This window comes from Octodon degus, unplaced genomic scaffold, assembly GCF_000260255.1.
Source record: "Octodon degus isolate 3935 unplaced genomic scaffold, OctDeg1.0 scaffold00007, whole genome shotgun sequence".
NCBI classification, from domain to species: Eukaryota; Metazoa; Chordata; class Mammalia; order Rodentia; family Octodontidae; genus Octodon; species Octodon degus.
In genome coordinates, this window is record NW_004524583.1 from 10815668 (window position 1) to 10834432 (window position 18765).

The 18765-nt window shown below is 44.3% G+C and overlaps 1 protein-coding gene across 3 annotated transcripts in view; it reads right to left on the minus strand.

Annotated features, from left to right (window-relative positions):
- Ift43 (intraflagellar transport 43) overlaps positions 1–18765 on the minus strand; it is a 98578-nt gene that overhangs the window by 42185 nt on the left and 37628 nt on the right. For all 3 annotated transcript variants that reach the window (XM_023700759.1, XM_023700765.1, XM_023700754.1), the window contains exon 3: positions 12824–12888. In XM_023700759.1, the coding sequence (XP_023556527.1) occupies positions 12824–12888 (65 nt within the window). The remainder of the gene's footprint in view (positions 1–12823; positions 12889–18765) is intronic.

Here is an 18765-nt window from a genome sequence, read left to right on the forward strand (position 1 = left end):
CTGGGAACAAATCCAGCTGTTGGAGGGCACTGCAGGGTGAGAAGGGACATCGTCTCCAATGTCTAATTGAACTTAATGACTAGCCTAATTAAGCCTTTTAATGGCAGGGCTGGCATGGCCTTGGCGCATGCCCCTAGGCGCAGGCAGCATCCCTTCGCTGCAGGGTCAGGGTCTGGCTGCAGGCACAGTTCTGCAGCAGGTAGCCCAGGGTCAGGGAGGGCTCAGGCCACCCACTCTCTCCCTGCCATTCTTCTTGCAGGGGCACATGTTGGAGCCATGTCAGTACATCTGCCAAGGCTCCCTCAGGGGCAAGGACACTACCTGGTGCTCAAAGGCAGAATCCAGGAGCAGTGAAGCACAGCGGACAATGGCACGATGCTTAGGATCTCCCTTCTGGCTGGCTAGGCACCGGCTGGGTGACTCGTGGCAGACTACCTAGCCTTCCTGAACACCAGCTTCCTCACTGACCAGCACGGTTAGTAGCAGTACCAACCTTGTGGCACTGTTTGAGGACACAACTGTGTTTGGCGTTTTGCTGCTGCCACCAACTATCACCAGCCTGGAAAAGAACCCCATTCAAAGCCCACAAGTGTGGCTCTCATTAACCTCATACCTTCACATCATCATAGTCTAAAATACCATGTCAAATCACCACTGGGAGTCTGGGATCATCTGTGTAGCTGCTGAAGCATGAGAAAGACACCAATAGGGGGTGCTGGTTGTGACTTCTAGAGAGATGGCTAGGGTGGGAGGGGACAACAGTTGCAGCTAAATTTAGTTTTTTCTGTCTTGTTTGAATTTTTCTGTCATCAAAAATTTTGATTTCCCTGGACAAATTAAAGACTATTTAAAAAGCCGAATCAACCAGCTTGTTTCTAGTGAGTCTCCCACCAATGGGCGTAGTTCCCCAGCCCCCAGCCAGCATCGACAGCAACACCAGAAAGACACTGGCTCTAACCCTGCACTATGACGCAGACAGGAGGAATAAAATACTCCATAGGAGGGTGTGCTTCCTTTCCCCTTGCTGTTAGTTAAGGGGTACTTCTGGGGAGAGCTCCTTCCTTTCCTGACTGGCTCAAAGAAATGACCAGCTCTACTTACTGCAGAATTTTCACCTCTGCAAAACTGGAGCTTATAAAATGCTAAAAGCCACAACCATGCTAAGACCCCATTTCAGACGCATGTCTGGTTTTTAATTATAATTAAATTCAAGGGTAGTTTCATTAAGAAAAGCTAAAGATGAGAGACAAAGCTGGAGCAGGCTCTGGGGAAGGCAGGGGTAGCAGCTGGGCCGCAGGCACCTCACAGGCAGCTGGGCAGCAGACCAGCCGACAGGCCCAGAGGAGCGCTGCTACGGGGCCCCAGCTTTCCTCCTGGGGCCACATGCGCAGGCAGAAGCTCGTGTCAGGTGGTTACTGCTCACCACCGCCCTAGGGTATCAGCTGCTCACCCCTACCCAGGGCGAGAGGTAACTCAGGGCACCGGTCAGGAGGACTGCTCCACCTTCCAAAGTGGCAAGCAAAGTGTGCAAATGCTACAGTGAACTGGGAAGCACTGCGCTGTTGCCACCCATTGTCACCAGCCTAGACAGAAGTGCCATTGTGTCATGCTTAGTCATTTGCAAAAGAAAATGCTTTTGTGACACTGGACAAGCCATTCAAGACTCTACAATGCAATGACTAGAACCTAGAACAGTGACCATGAACCTTTCAGAGCCTTCAGCAATACAGTCTGCGGCGCATGCGTGCTGTAGGATCATCACCTTGGACCTAAAGCATCCCCACTGCTCTGTACCCAGCACCCCTGTGTTCACCCACCTGGAGGTGCATGATATGCTTCCTCCTGTGAGGTGTAAAGTCTCAGAGCTGCGCTGCACCTCCACTTAGGATCACTCTTCACGGAGATGAAGAATTCCAGACTACTACATAGCCTGAAAGAACAAAGCAGTCCTACTCTATACTGAAATTCAGAAAGCTCAGTAAAAAATTTTGTCGTGGTGGGAGGGAAGACTTATCTGGTAAGAACAAAGCCGTTGTTCGTCCATGGTGCCTAGGACCCTTGCTTATCTCACATCAATTCTTGCTTCTCTTAGGTTCAAATTATGTGGGAAATAAATTCTCAATACATTACATTTTGTTTTTCTTGAAAACTGAGTAAGAGCTATAAAAGGCTCAAGTCAACAACTTCTGACATTCCCAATCCTACGGAAAACCCACTACGATTACGGACTACTAGGCTATATTGGAATATTTTGCTGAATTCACACACCTACATATTTAAATGACAATGGAATACCCATCTCTGACAAAACCAAATAAAGGAGATATAAATGAAGGACCATTTTGTATCTGTATATTCAAAATAGTTAGGATAGATATACAGCTACTTTCTCTTAATTCAATGAATAGAGAGATTTGTTCTAACAGTGTTTGTGGACAGGATATCATATCTGCATCTTGTACTATGAATAACCACTAAGACAACAACAATATTCAATGTATTAATTATTGAAACTGTCCTACTAATCAGTTTTGAAACTGTCTCATTGCTATTTGTTTCTCAATAAAATTATTCAGTTTTAAAATAAAGAAAACTGAATAAGCCAAATTGTGTTTACTGATGAAAATCTGAAGGACAGAGATAAATTATTTTATTTCACTGGGTCTGAGGGCATGGGATACCATTTAAATTACTGGAGCTCTGTAAGAAATATCCAAAGTTCATTCACTGATCAAATGCATACTGTGTATCTATATGAGTCAAATATTCTATGACTCAGAAGAAAACAACATAGGTAAAAATCTTTTGCATAGTAACTACTCATTACTTAATAATCACGCAAAAGCAAAAGCAGCTACAGCTCCAAAGAACTCAGCAAAAGAAAAGACAAAAGGGAATAGAGGGCCAGCCAAATAGCTCAGTGGATTAAAGCACCTGCAAGCAGGCGCAGGGGCCAGGGTTCAGGGACTGATCCCCAGACCTGCTGTGCCAGCCCCGTCCCTGGGGCATGCTGAAGCGTTGATTGAGACTGGATTAAAACTGGGCGTGGTGGTGTGTGCCTGTAATCCCAGCTCTTGGGAGGCTGTAAACAGGAGAATCACTATGGGTCCGATCTAGTAGTGAGACCCTGAGCACCGTGCGTGTAGATCCTTCCCTAAAAAATACAAAAGAGAGAGAGAGGGAAAAAAAGGAAGTAAAGAGAAAAGAGCTACAAGTAGACAAACATTAACTTCTGGCTGTTCGTGGTTAAGGGAATATGGCTGCTTGCTGCGCCATTGTTGCAACTTTTTTATAGACTTAATATTTTTAAAAATAAAAGACTTGGGGGTAGGCAATATTACACATGTAAAATTATGTTTCAGGCAATCAAGCAGTTGTACAAAGAAGTTCTTTATAAAGTAAGTTCTATTAATAAGTAAAAACTAGAAAAATTTTCATCTGACAATCTTTAAAGAAATCCTTTCTCTTGGCAGCTATCATCCTGGATCATACAACCATTTTGAGGAAGTTTGTTGGGGACAGTAAAGTGCACAGTCACACCTGGTTGACCAATCACAGGCTCTCTCACAGCACACTAACAGGAGGCCTGTGCCTTCAGATGTGGATGCAAAGGGATGTGTGGGGACCCCCTTCAAATCATTCATGCCAAATAGTGAGGTAAATTGAGCTATACTGGATGGAGACCTAGCGACCAGCTGAACAGGAAACCTGGGGGACAGAGAAACAAATTAAGCATCACAGTTGTGAAGAAATGGGTCAAATCCAGAATGTGACACAGTCTATAGAATAAGTGTCTTTTGAAGAAGAGGAGGAGGAGGAAGAGGAGGAGGAGGAAGAGGAGGAGGAGGAAGAGGAGGAGGAAGAGGAGGAGGAAGAAGAGGAGGAGGAGGAGGAGGAAGAGGAATAAGAGACTGCAAAAGGAGGGAGGGAGAGGGAGAGATCTATCAAATACAATGTGTAGCCCTTGATTTGTCCTTCTTATAGTCCAAGTCTACAAAGACATCCTAGAGACAATGAAAGTAAATATGATCTAGATATCAGATGACATTAGGAATTATTAATTTTGATAGGCATGTTAATGCATGATGGTTAATAAATAAAAAGTCCTTATCAATTATCAAAAATGATCTCCAGCAGAAAAGGGAGGGAAGCTGTTGCGTTCCTTCCACATTGTCAAGCTCTTCTGCTCATCCCTGGTCTCACAGAGGATGATGGCTTTTCACACCTACAGGTGCGTCTTCTTCCCATCTTTCAAGTCACAGAGCACTTAAAAATAACATCTGAATGGCACGTGGGGGAAGACAGATGAGACTTCTCATGGGCACCGATAACTAGCCCATGGGTCTTGGCAATACCAGGCCTGCCTTCGCGGGCCCCGGGGCAGACAGTGCCTGCAACTCGCCCACAGGCCACCCCAGAGTAGCCCATGCACACGGACCTCCCCCCATGACACCTGTCTAAGAAACCAGCTCTGTGACCCAGCTGGATCAAGGGGACAAAGCATGTGGTTGTCGCTGTGCCTACAGACTGAGGAGGTATCTGCCTCTGTGGGTTTTTGCCTTTCACACCTTTGTCACTTAATAAGAATTAACTACTTGCTGCTAACAAGAAGGTAAAAAGATTCTGATATGGCAATGACAGGGAGGGAGAGGACAGAAGCCCTTTTGTATTCTTGGAACATCTATGCCATTAAGAAAAAAAGAGAAGGAGAAGGGGGGGTACTTGGGACCAGCACACAGCAGTTCTCCCGCCATCTTGATGTCCTTGACACGTGCAGATGGTGTGGAAGTGGCTGGCACCAGGACGGCCCACGAGGAGGAATGAGCAGCCAATGGAGATTTATGTGAGGAGAGTGAGATGGACAAGGTAAAATTGTCAGGAGGAGTTGTTAGAAAGTAAAATATATTGTGACAATTCCACTCCTGCCGTTCATCAATAAACTGACAGATCATTTAGTGTCAATTAGGAGTGATAGATGGACAAGTCCCCATGATCCTGGGCCAAAATTAATGGCTGGGAGGGAGAGGGTGATTGAAAATGACGGCTGACATTGAGAGCAAAGTCCTGAAAGTCCCTGAGGGGCCATTACTTGCCTCATTCCCTTGCAGATCAATGCAGGGACAAACCCAAAAACAGACACTTTGAGACAAAACTTAATCAGACTCCCTCTCCTTCCTCTCTTTACCAAGTCTGGTTCCCTCTTAGTTCTACACCTATGGTCAAGTCGGTGACCCATCAACTGTAAGTGTCCCAAATGGAGCAGCTTCAGAGCCAAGGGCACTGGCCCCAGGATGGAATGTGTGGCACAGCTGTTGCTTTGGTGCCAGGAGAAGGGAAAGGCAGTACTTCCGGGTCCCAAGCCAGTCCTGATTCAGCCCTTCTTGCGCCACAGGGGTGGGCATGAGTCCAGCAGCCAGCATCTTCAGCCAGTGCGGCAGCTGACAGATGCTCTGCTCTCTATCTCAGGTAGTGTGACACAAACGAAGGAGAGGATCCCAGAAACTCGAATTTCTTGGCTGTGAGCCCCTCAATCAGAGTCATAAACAGCCCTTCCATTCCCATGGTGACAACCTGTCTGTAGGCCTCTGCAAGCCTCCCTTTCCTGTGACTCTCTTTATAAGGGACACCTAGTTTGACGAACGGAATCTAGTAATGTGCGGCATGGCCTGAATGTTCGTGTCTACCCTCCCCCAGATTCTTATGTTGCAACTCTAATCCTCAAATGTTGCTGTCTGGAAGTAATTAAGTTCTGATGAGGTCATATAGGTGGAGCTCCCATGACAGGGGAGAGGTGGGTCACAAGGTCTCTCTGTCCCCCCTCCCTCTTCCCGTCCCTCTCCTTCTCTCTCTCTGGATACCAAGGAAAGACCATGTGAGGACGTAACCAGGATGAGGGCCCTCACCAAGGACTCCACCATGTTGGCACCCTGACCTTACACTTCCAGCTTGTGAGAAAGAAGTGTTTGTTGTTTGAACTCCCAATACATGATAATACGTTTGAACAGCCAAGACACGACAAGCGTCTGCAGCACACTGCTGTACTATGACCCAAAAGGAACTCAACATGAGAACACTATTTTCCAATATGAATTGTGTACAATAACCAGACTGACAATAAAGTTGATGACCCCCAATACCACATCTTAAACCAATGCTCTCATGATTCTCCATGCCATCGGAATTCACCCGGCCTGATCCCTTTTCTCCTCTGCATGTGCTCCTTGATCTTAATGCCCACTCTCTCCTCCCAGGTCACATGGCTAATGTTGCTCATTCCATTTGGTTCTCATTTATGATGTGCTCCTACTGATATTCCTGATTTTATGAATGAAAATGCCCAATGTCCTGAATTAGAATCAAGCTCTCACAGGAGAGGAAACACATCTCATGCTCTGCAACTCCCTAGGAGCTCATGTTTCCAAGCTTCATGATGGTGGTCCTCAGTGAAGCTCAACAAGTGCTTCTCTCACCCATCAAGATGATTCCAATGTTTATGGTCTGAGGAACGAGGAAGAGAGCCCCAAGATATAGGGGAGACTTTAGGGGCACAGGTTCAGGAAGCTGGTACCAGGGGTCGGAATTAAGAGGACTGATTTGCATGTGTTAGGTTTAAGCTCAGTATTCATGTGGAAATATCAGATAGACAACGGGATGGTCAGAGGAAAGACTGGGCGGAAGATGCAAATTCTGGAAGCATTCATGCATGCTTGATGCTAGCTGAGATCACGCAAAGCACTGATATTGCAGACAGGAGGGCTGAGGACCTTCCCTGGGGATTTCAACAGTAGAGGAGTCACGATAGGCCACAGAATGAGGGCCCACGCCAGGGAGTTATCTTGGAAAGGAACACATGAAAAGCAAAAGCATCTCTTTACAAGATGAAACTGATGTGATCCGGAAAAGTCTTTGGTGTTTTCATTGAGGAATAAACTCTTGCAATCATCTTTTGTTCTATAAGAAGCAGACGTAAGATTTATCTTATTTCCACATTTCAAAGTAAATTCAAGATACTACAAGCACTAAAATCTCCTAAATGAGGCTTCTCTGTAAGAATCCCACTTGTACATGAGACCTGCATTTCAAAGTCACCTTGGTTTTGCTTACATTAAAAATGAGTGTTATGTTCTGTAAAGAAAACAGTGTGGTGCTTAGTAGCACAGGAATAATAGAAAGACCACTGGGACAGAAAACACGGCCAAAGTAGACTACATACAAAGAAGGTACATACAAAGCTTTACAATATGGCAGACGCAGTGTCTTGAATTGAAGGCAAAGATGGACTTTTAATACATGGTCCTGGGACACAGCCATTTAGAAAAAGATAAAACTGGATCCACACATCACAGCATACACCCGAATGCGCTCCACACGAATTGGAGATATAAATTGTAAAAATGAAAGGTAGTGACTGTGTTCCAATGAAACTTCATTGATAAAAATAGGCAGCTGGCCTGTGGGCAAGTCTGCTGACTACTGGCATATACAAACAGAGGACAATTTTGACATTTAACATATGTTTTTTATTTCTGCAAAAATGTACAGTAAGAATAAAAAACCTAACAGAGGTTATGTATGAGGGGTGGGTGGGAATAAGGCAGAGGCTGAGGATGAAAGTGAGATACCTCTGAGTTTGTTTTTCTGTGCAGTTATAACTTCTAACCCATGTGAATGTTTTGCATGTTCAAAAGTAAGTTAAATAAAAGGATTTTTAAAAACCTTAAAGTCGGACACAAGCATCATGGAATCTAATTGCACATAAAACTGATATCCAAATGAGAAAAGATTCAAGTAACTTCTGAAAACAGTACTGTGGGTGTGATAAGTCTAAGCACAAGAGCTGCAAAGAAACTTCAAGCTCTCCTTAGAGGGTTTATTGGAAGTAATGGTAAGATGCTAATTACAGAACTACTTTCTGTGTGTCAAAGAACAGAGCACACATTTTTAAATGAGGCTCCTAAGAAAATGAGGTCTCTGGTTCTGTCCACTGAAAGAGCTTAGAAGCAATGACATCCTAAGAGCAAGAAGCAGCATGTCCCCAGACCTTGAGTTCTGACGCTGTCCAGCAGCAGGAGCCAAGGCTCCTTGGAGCAGAGGTGGACTCCAGGGCTCTTCAAGGAAAGCACAAAGCGCTCTTGGGAAGTGTTGGTGGTAGAAAGCAAGCAAGTGCTCAAATGCAAATAAGATCAAAGGTATACAGAGCTAGTTTGGAATTCTACCTCGGCAAATTTGGGGATTAGGACATTAGGATTTAGCATTATGAAAAACTTGACTATGAAAATGGATTATCATAAAATGAACAATAAAAACCCATGAACACATGATGAAAGAGAGAGGGAGGGGGAGAGTGCTGCAAGCTGGAGTGTAAAGGGTAAAAATGTCATGAGATCCATAACCTCCTTTTAAATGGTTTCAGAAAAATAGGTAAAGAGATGGAGTGAAGACAGACAGAGAAGAAAGTAGTCAGGAAGGGAGAAAGAGCTGGAAAAAAGTGCCGAAGGAAATTCTACACAGGAGTAATGGTTATCCCTTGGGAAAAAGAAACAATCCCTGTGTATGGCTTAAGCAAGCCTGAAGACTTGTTCATTGTACTGGTGTGACCAATGTACTTTCTGATTTACCTTTCACCCAAAACTTAGTGTAAAGAATTAAGGGTGAAAATAATTTGTAATCCAGCCTAGACTTCAGAAACAGACTGTGGCCTCGGATCCCAGTAAGAGATTGAGGCAGGAGGACTGCAAGTTCAACCCCAGGCTGAACTTGAAATTTAGTGACTCAGCTGAAGCCTGTCTCAAAACAAAATATAAAAAGGTCTGGAGAAGCTCAGTGCAATGGATTCAATTCTTGGCACCACCAAAACCACGTAAAAAGAACTGAACTGTGAGTTAAAAGATGCTCAGCACCTTCTTTCTCTACTTATGGGCACCAGTAAGGGCCCCTATTTCATCCACAAAATGGACCCAGAGGCAAAGGCTGAAAAGCACCTCAACCTCAATATAGTAAGTACTCTCTGTGTCAGATTCGCCTAGATGAACTAGACTCGAGCAGTGAATGTAATTTCAAGAATTAAAAGGGCTAACCACTACCATAACCTGCTAAATCCAGAACTAGCTTGCTCTGGAGCTGCTAAGTGCCAAAGAGGCTAAGAGAAGTGGCTAAAAGCAGCAGCCCGCACTGTCGTATTGAAGAGATGACTCTCTAGAAGCACGTTCTGTAACGCTTCCATGGTGTACGACCAGAGCTCAGGGGGCCTGAATCATTACCCTCTTCCTTACGTGCCACTCTCAGTCCTGTTATTTTTAACAGGAATAACAGGAGCTGACTAGGTACTAGCATTATGCTGTGGGCTCTTCCTATGTTACATGGCCAAACCTCAGAACAGCCTTTGCAGTATGTATTACCTGGCACTTTATACAGTGAAGTTCACTTCCCCAAGTTCACGCTGTCTATTAAGTGTTAAATCTTGAATTCAGGCCCAGATTTGTCTAAACCAGATGCCTGTGGTTTAAAACTTACTAGGATATTGCCTCCTATGGGCAAAACAAGAAATAACTTAATTGCCACACCTTAATCCCCATGGAAATCTGCCTTTCTGAAGGGGGGAGAAAAAACTTTGAGGACTATGAAAAATCCATTTTCGTAGTCAATTTTTTCATAATACTAAATCCTGCTTTCTCCTTATTCCAGACAAACTCATTTGGAAAGCACCCCTACGCTCCTGCTGAATGGCCTGAGTCTTCTCTCTACTGCAGTCATGTGTAGTCTGATCCACTAGCAGAAACTCAGCTACATCCTTTTTTTTTTTTTTTTTTTTTTTTTTTTATTTTAGGGAAGGGTCTACAGGGTGTTCAGGGTCTCACTACTAGATTAGACTCTAGTGATCCGCCTGTTTATAGCCTCCCAAGTGCTGGGATTACAGGCACGCACCACCACACACCACCACTGCCCTGGGGGCAGGGCCAGCATGCCAGGCCTGGGGATCAAACCCCCAACCCCTGCGCCTGCTTGCAGGCGCTTTAATCTGCTGAGCTATTTGTCCAGCCCTTTATATCCAATTCTTAAGGCCATAGGTTAAGCAAAGACTGCCGATCTGGAAGCTTTGGGAATCTGACATTCCGAAGCTTAAGGCTCTAATGTAGCTCCACTTAAGGAAGACTACTGATATTTAATATAACACTTGCTTTTCTTGACCTGAAGTTACTTCTTCCAAACAGATCTTTTCTATTCAACCATAAATGTCTTCAAACTCTTGCAACTCATAAATGTCACCACCTGCCAGAAGGCCTGTGAGAAGCACATGGGCACAGCTGTCTCTGGGAGCCACTAGGGAGGAGAAATAAAGCCACTTTATAGTTAGCAGTTCTCAAGGGCATCTTAATGCATTTCTCTTCTGACCACATTTAAAATTTTTTATTTTATTTAATTTTATGGAGACTGAACCTACGGCCTTCCCATTGAGCTATACCCCCCCTCCATCCATCTTATCTACCTATCCCATCTATCCTATCTATCCATCCATCCTATCTCCCCTATTTATCCTATCTATCCATCCTATTGCTTACCTACCTATCCTAGCTATCATATCTACCCTATTTATCCTATCTACCTACCTACCCACCTACCTACCTACCTACCTACCTACCTATCTATGTATTCATCCATCCAAGGTCTTACTAAGTAGCTCAGTTACAGGGCTCAAATTTGATCATCTTGCCTCAGTCTCTCAGAGCACTGCAATTATAGGTATGCACCATCTTCTGAGTACCTTTTACACATATGAATTAATTTAATCATCACAACAGCCCTTAACCCGATTGCAGAAATGAGAAAACCAAGGCCAGTTAGGTTAAATCACTTGCTCAAGGGCTCTGAGAGGATAAGTAGCACACTTGTGACTTAAAACCAAGTATTCTGGGGGCCGGGGAGATGGCTCAGTAGGGGCCGGGGAGATGGCTCAGTAGGATAAGCGCTTGACTGGCAAACGCAAGGATCTGAGTTCAATCCCCAGTTCCAAAAAAAAAAAAAAAAAAAAAAAAACAAGTATTCTGGATCTAGAACCTGTTGCTCTGCTATCTCTCCAAATGGAAGCACAAGGAACTGGCCTCTGGCATAAGCTGTGGAAAGGCTAGGAGAGCTACAAAAAAGAAAAAAAAAAAAAAAACAACTTTCTCTACGTCACCCTGCAGAGAGCACAGATGTGCCCATGCAAAGGCTTGCTGATAGGAAACACCTAGCCCCTTGCTGAACAGGATCTGTAGCCAACCCTGCAACTCAAGCCCCTGCAGCTTAGAAGGTGCTGGTGCATTCGCTGCGACATTAGGCTATTCTCTCTGGGAACCCTGAGGTCAGAAAACTAACTGATGAGATAATAGCAGATGATTGCCGCACCAATATGCATGTCAGCTCACATCACTGGCCTTGGTAACACCATATCCCAACCATATACCAGGCAGAGTAAGGGTTTAAGTTTTTGTATTCAGTTGAATCCAGAGCTTTCTACATCCCTAACCCTTAAAAACAAAACAAAACAAACTTTTATTTTGAAATAGGGTCACTAAGTGATAAGTCACTAGGTGCATGGGCTGGGTTTGAACTTTCACTCCTTCTAACTCAGCCTTGCAGAATGCTGCGATTATAGGCACAGAACAACGTATCCAGGCTGTACTGCTCTTCTTCATAAATGAATGACCTACGTAAGGGCAGATGTACTATGGAGTTCATCCACAGTTACTAATAACAATTCTATTCTCTTTAGAAAATTGTTTTAAATACACAGAATCTTATAACATGGATGAACTTTAAAAATATTATCTGGAGATACAGTGGGCTTTATATATTAAGGGGCATAATTTTGCTTCTTTGCTATTTCAAAAGATTAAAAAGTTAAGAGAACTAAGGCTGACCAAAATAAAAAAAATTATCTGGAGAGAGGCAAATTATAAAGGACCACATAATGTATGATTCCACTGATATAACATATCCAAAATTGGCAAATCATAGAGCTGAAAGTTGATTGCCTAGAACTGGGGAGGGGGAGGGGACATGACTAGTGACTGCTAACAACTCCGGAGTGGGGGTGATGGGGTGAGATAAAAATTGATTCCCCAAACTGATCAGTAGGGCTGCACAACCCGTGCCTACACTAGGAACAATTATGCTATACTCTTGGAATGGGTGAGTTGAATGGTATGTGAATTATATTTTAGTATTGTTTTTTACGTATTTGGTACAGGTCTCATCATACAGCTCAGACTCATAGTGATCTTCCTGTTTTCAGCCTCCCCAGTGCTGGGATACCACTGTGTGCCACCACACCCAGTCTTGGTGGCCAGCTCAGCACACCTGGGGCGGGGGTGGGGGGGTAAAGCTGGCATGGCAAGTGGTGCCAGGGATCAAACCCTGGTCCCGTCTGCTGAGCTATCTCACTGGCCTTTTGAATTATATTTTAATAAAACTGTTAAAAACAAAACAAAACAAAACAAAACTGGGCCAACCAGATAGCTCAGTGGATTAAAGTACCTGCTTATGCAGAACACAGTGGCCAGATTCCATCCCCAGCCTGGCATGCCATGCCACCCCCACCCCCAGGGGGCGCTGAGATGGCAACTGAGACTGGCGTGGTGGCATACACCTGTAATCCCAGTGCTTCAGAAGCTAAAAACAGGAAAGTCACTATGAGTCTGATCTATGTTGTGAGACCCAACAGACTTTGTCCTAAATACATTTAAAAAAGAAAGAAAGAAAAAACAAAACAGCAACACAGAAGCAATATCCCCAGCCCACTCTGCCAGCTGCCACCCCACCCTGGTGAGCTGCTGCTACTCACTTTGAGGTCCTCATGGAATCATCTGTCCAGCCTCCAAGCCTGCGAGGGGGTTTGGGAGGGGGAGCCTGTGACAAAAGAGAATGACAGTCACTTAACATGTGCAGTCACACACCATACAGACTGAGGTTCAGGTCACCAAAGCCAACAGTCTATCAGTGGATTCCCTGGGGCTAGTGAGATGGCTCAGTGGTCTAAAGCACCTACTTAGAACAAGCTTAGCAAAGCACATGGATGGTGGTTCAATCCCCCAGCACCACATGCCAGCCAGCCCCGCCCCCTGGAGGGCTGAGCTGGCCACACACACACACACACACACACACACACACACACAAATAAATTAATTTTTTAAAAAATGGATTCTCCCTCAAAAAATATGAGTAAAATATGTCTGAATAAAAATACAGTAATCTTTCGAAGTAGCTATTAAAATACGGGTGCTTGCAGACCCTCCTGGTGGGTGTTTAAACCAGAAGAGCAGCTCTGGGGAATGGTCTGGCAGGTGTCTATTAGAAGATTTTACAGGCATACACTTTTCGGAGGATGAGGGTGGGCCCTGGGGATCAAACCCAGAGCTCTGCACATGCTAAGCATGGACTCTACCACTGAGCTCCACCCCCAGCCAGCTTTCATGTTTTTGAGCCAGCAATTTGAATCCCAGTAATTTATCTCATGGCAATAAGCAGAAAAGAGCATACTGTTACTTTTGAATAATGAATAATAGTTGGAAAGAACCAAAATCACTAGTAATAAGTAATTAAGTAAATGCAAGACTACATTATAAAAACTTTATACAGGATATGTTTTCAAAAAGGTTTAAAAACAGTAGGCATAAGCTTCTAATTTTATGAAAAGATTTTCAATACACAATACCTAATGTTAATTAGCTGTATATATGTGATGGGGAAGGGTCTCCAATTATAGGCAATTTTAGTTTTTTCTCCCTGTATTGCTATACACTCTGCATTTTTTTAAATAGTCAACTTACATTAACATTTTTTTATATATCAGAATCGAACTCAGGACCTTGAGCTTGCCAGGCAGGCGATATGCCGCTGAGCTACATCCCTGGCTTCATTAACTTTTATAAGACAAAAGTAATAAAGATATAAAGGGCTTGCTTAAAAGATACAAACAAAATTAACATGTTAAAATCTTCTTGAATTGCATGGAAAGAACCATTTAGCCGAAATGGACACCTTCAGACACCCAAGAGCACAAATTCTTCCCCGGCATGCCTTAGCCAGAAATACTAAGGGAATAGGAACCCATCTACTGAATCACTAAAGTTGGATAAAAATGTAGAGAGCAACCCTATTTTGAATTAGCTAGCATTCTCCCAGGACTGTTCTGTGAAATACCCAAGTTTGTTTCCAAGAACTTCATAGAGCTGTAACTGCTGTTCTCAGTCTAATGAAGTAGTTTGATAAAAGGAATAAAACTGAGGTAGGCAAGTTTTTTCTATAAAGGGTTAAGTGATAAATTTTTTGTATTGATGCAATTACTCTGTCACTGTAGAGCAATAAATAGCTATAATAATCAAGAGGCAAACGAGTATAGCTAAGTTTCAAGAAAACTTCACAAAAACAGGCCGTGGGCCAGATTTGGAGGGAAGGATGTGGTTTGCTGATTCTTGGGCTAATATGTTGTATCATTATGTCCTCCTTTTCTGTGGCTTGAAGCCCAACTTGGAACTTAAAAAAAAAAAAAATACGCCCTTCAACACGCCCGAATACCTTTACACTTTTGATGTTTTTATTTTACGCTGTGATACATTTTCTTTCCTGCTCCTCCAGTGGCGCCCCAGCCTGCCAAGGATGGGCTCTATTTACAGTATGGGGCCTTTCTCCAGGGTGAGCCGGGGCCTGCTGGAAATGACTGTGAAGGATCCAAGTTGTGGAATGCCTGTATCCAGTTTCTCGTCTGGGAAATGTAAGTAGCACCTTAGAGAAAACAAACTCAAGTTTCCTATGTAAAGGCCAGCAACAGAGCTGTCTGAAGACATTTTACATTTCAGTTAGAAACAATGCAAATACAGAAGTAGAAAACCACCTCGTTTCACTTTGTGAGGGGAAAATTTGAAGATGCACTAAGGGGCTGCATGGTTGCTTCCCAGTCTACCCACGCTCACCCATGCACGGCCTGGAAGGGGATGCCTTACGGCCACAGCCCCCTTCCTCTAGAGACAGCTGGCTGGACTGGGGGTACACAAGACCTGGTCAGAACCAGCTAGGTTTGCAAGCCCTGGTATGTGGAACAGAAGCACTGAGGCTGAGTAGTTCAGATAGCATTGAGCATTGGAACTGTAAGCTGAGACCAGCCAGCATTAGAAAAACTCAGAACCACCCCAAGCTGAGGCTGTGCAGAGGCAAAATCCAGGGCCCTCATCCTAGGCTCGTACCATACACAAGGCACTGGGCTGAGGAAGTGAAATAGGAATGTGAACTGAACTGAACAAGAGGCCCCTGAAGATGTGTTAACCCAACATGGTCTGCACCTTTCATGAACAACACTGTATTTCTTGACTCCAGCACAGGACTATCTTGTGATAATGTAAGAAAGTCACAAACCGGTGGTCATGTTTTGCTTGGCCTACAATTGTTTGGCTTTTTGTTTTTAAATTTAAACTACTGCTCAAGAATTTCCACAATAGGCTGGGCGTAGTGGTACATGCTTGTAATCCCAGTAGTCAGGAGATGGAAGATGGGAATCGGCATGGGCTCCAGTCCAGCGTGGGCTACAAGTTCAAGACCAGCCTGAACTGCATAGTGAGACCCTGTCTCAAAAATATTTCCACAATTAAAAATTCTATTACCAGCACTTTTTATTTTGTATTTTAGGGAAGGGTCTACAGGGTGTTCAGGGTCTCACTACTAGATCGGGCTTGCAGTGATCAGCCTGTTTACAGCCTCTCAAGAGCTGGGATTACAGGTGCATGTCATCACATGCAGTCTCAATTGCATTTTCAGGGCGCCCTGGGGACTGGGCTGGCACAGCAGGCCCAGGGATCAAACCACCGGTGCCACTATTTGGCTGGCAGTTCCAGCCCCTCTTGAAAAACTGGAATATTCAGCAATGCTGGGGCTCAGCAGCTGCTGCCCCCTATAGAGAGGACATGCACACTACAGTTTGCCACAATGTCCACCTTCCCTCTGTCTCTTGCTCAGTGAAATCAAGATCTTTTTCACAACCCTTTCAGCCAGAACCACCATCTTCCAGTAATTTGCCAAAATGACTAACACAAAGGGCAAGAGGAGGGGAACCTGGGATACATTCTCCAGGTCTTTCAGAAAACATAGGATTGTTCCTTTGGCCACATACATGCGAATCTACAAAAAGGGTGATATTGTAGACGTCAAGGGAATGCATACTGTACAAAAAGGAATGCCTCACCAATGTTACTATGGCAAAACAGGAAGAGCCTACAACATTACCCAGCATGCTGCTGGCATTGTTGTAAACAAGCCAGGGTAAGATACTTGCCAAGAGGATTAATGTGTGTATTGAGAATATTAAACATCCAAAAAGTCATGATAGGGGCTGGAGAGATGGCTCAGTGGTCTAAAGCACCTACTTAGAACAAGCTTAGCAAAGCACAGGGACCGCGGTTCAATCCCCCAGCACCACATGCCAGCCAGCCCCGCCCCCTGGTGGGCTGAGCTGGCCACACACACACACACACACACACATAAATAAATAAATTAAAAAAAAAAAAGTCATGATAGCTTCCTGAAATGTTTCAAGGAAAATGATCAGAAAAAGAAGGAAGCCAAAGAGAAAGCTACCTGGGTTCAACTGAAGCGCCAGCCTGCCCCTCCCAGAGAAGCACACTTTGTGAGGACCAATGGAAAGGAACCTGAGTTGTTGGAACCTATTCCCTATGAATTCATGCCAAAACGGGGATGTTGCTCTGCCATTCAGCACCTAACTGGCAGCTTCAGCGTTCTGGGTCCTACATCATCCTGTGTTGTAAGGGTGGTTTTCTTAGTTGAACAGGTATGTGGTGCCTTCTTACCTCAGAAATACTTGCAGCAGATTTTCACTGTACCTAGTAATTGTGTCTAGTCTTTAGTCTTCAGTGTTTTTCTTGCTGAAAGATATTGCTGAGGTGGTGTGCAGGTATATATACAAATATTCAAATATTTATAAAATATTTATATTGACTTAAAGATCCTACGAATCATCATGGGGAAAAGATGTATCAAAATAAATGGAAGTCACTTCAGAAACAAATATAAGTCCATTTCAGTTAAATAAATTGTTTGAAGCAAAAAAAAAAAATCCTTTTCACTTAAAGGTAACACAAAGCCACATTTCTTCCTATATTCTGGCAGCTGCAAAATAAAAAGCTCGCCCTATCCAGGAGCTGCAGCCTCTCAATCACCGCTAGCTAATCAATGCTCTCCACCAGAACAATTTAACAACGGTTTCTAAAGTCATCAGCAAGAACTGACATACTACTGTAAAAACTAAAATATATAAGCAGCTTTTCATTTTTTCCAAATACTAAGAGACGCTGTAGGAGGAAATGAGCCCCCCTTTTGTCCCACTGGGATCTTCGTGACGCTCAGGGGAGAGCACTGAGGCAGGACACTGGAGGGACGGGGAGAACTCAGCTCTCTGCAGAGTGGGGCCTGGGAATTCACGGAAAGAGGCCTATCTCCTTGGAAGCCTTAGAGTCCGAGCCGAAGGACTGGAGGCACTTCGGTAAACAACTCCTATGAGTTTTGTCATGGCCACTACAAACACCTGGATGAGTGAGACCGAGTGAATTAATCACTATTGCCAAGTCGCAATGCTTTTACCTGGAATTCAGCTTTATTCCCTGTGTACAAACTGGGTCCTGCCCTAGGTACACTAAGACAGAAAAAGAAGATGTCATCCCTGCCCCCAAATGTCACTCACTTCAATGAGGCCAATAAGGAGAACTTACTGTGTCAGTTCTGTATGAAATCTACATGGCCAAACCAGGCATGGGAGTTCATGGCTATAACCTCAGCTCTCAGGGGGCTGAGGCAAGACAACTGCTGTGAGTTTGAGGCTGGCCTGGGCTGCACAGTGAGCTGAATGCAGTGAGCTGAATGCAGCCTGAACTACATAGTGAGACTCTGTTTCCAAACACCAAAGCAAAACAAACAAATTTAAAGAGATCCAAGTGACCAGATGTCAGGCTTAATCAGAAACCTTGGTGGTCACCATGGAGGTAGAAGCAGGCATGAGTGACTTAGAATTATGCAGTTGTTCCAGGAAAAGGCCCATCCCAGGTCTGAAGGGGAAGCTGAGAAGGGACCCCTCCACCACAGGCGGAGGCAGTGCATTCTGGGGTTTTCTCATCATCCTGGTTGTTCAGGCTTAGTCACTTTCTCCTGGGGAATCATTAAAAAGCTCTGACAAAAGTGTGGCACATCACTAAAGGACACTACTGACCCAGAAATAATGATGAGAAATAGAGGTAAAGGGAGCTTTGAAGGGAAGTGGGGCTTGCCATGCACTGGAAACTTAAGGGCAAAAGCATTCCGGAGCAGCCAGCTTCAAGCCAAGAATTCACTCTCATGCCTAGAGCAGATGCTGCCACACTGTCACCATAATGGTAAGATTCCTGGGAAGTCTTTGGGGGTCTCAGCCCCACAGCTCCTCTTATTTTACAATGCAGGCTGTAAGAAGAAACCAATGAATCTGGTCATGATGCTCGAGCTTGAAATTAAGTGTAAATGATCTGTTTGCAATGGAAGCAGATGACTACTTTTAGTAATGAGCATAAAAGGCCTGGTAGCTCCTTTTGCACAATCAGCCCAGCGCCTGGATGCCTGGTCACTCTCCCCAGGAATTCTGATGACAACTAGACACATGGTTAGCTCTATTCCCCAGAGAATCCCAGGGCGCGGTCTCTCTCTCTCTCTCTCTCTCTCTCTCTCTCTCTCTCTCTCTCTCTCTCTCTCTCTCTC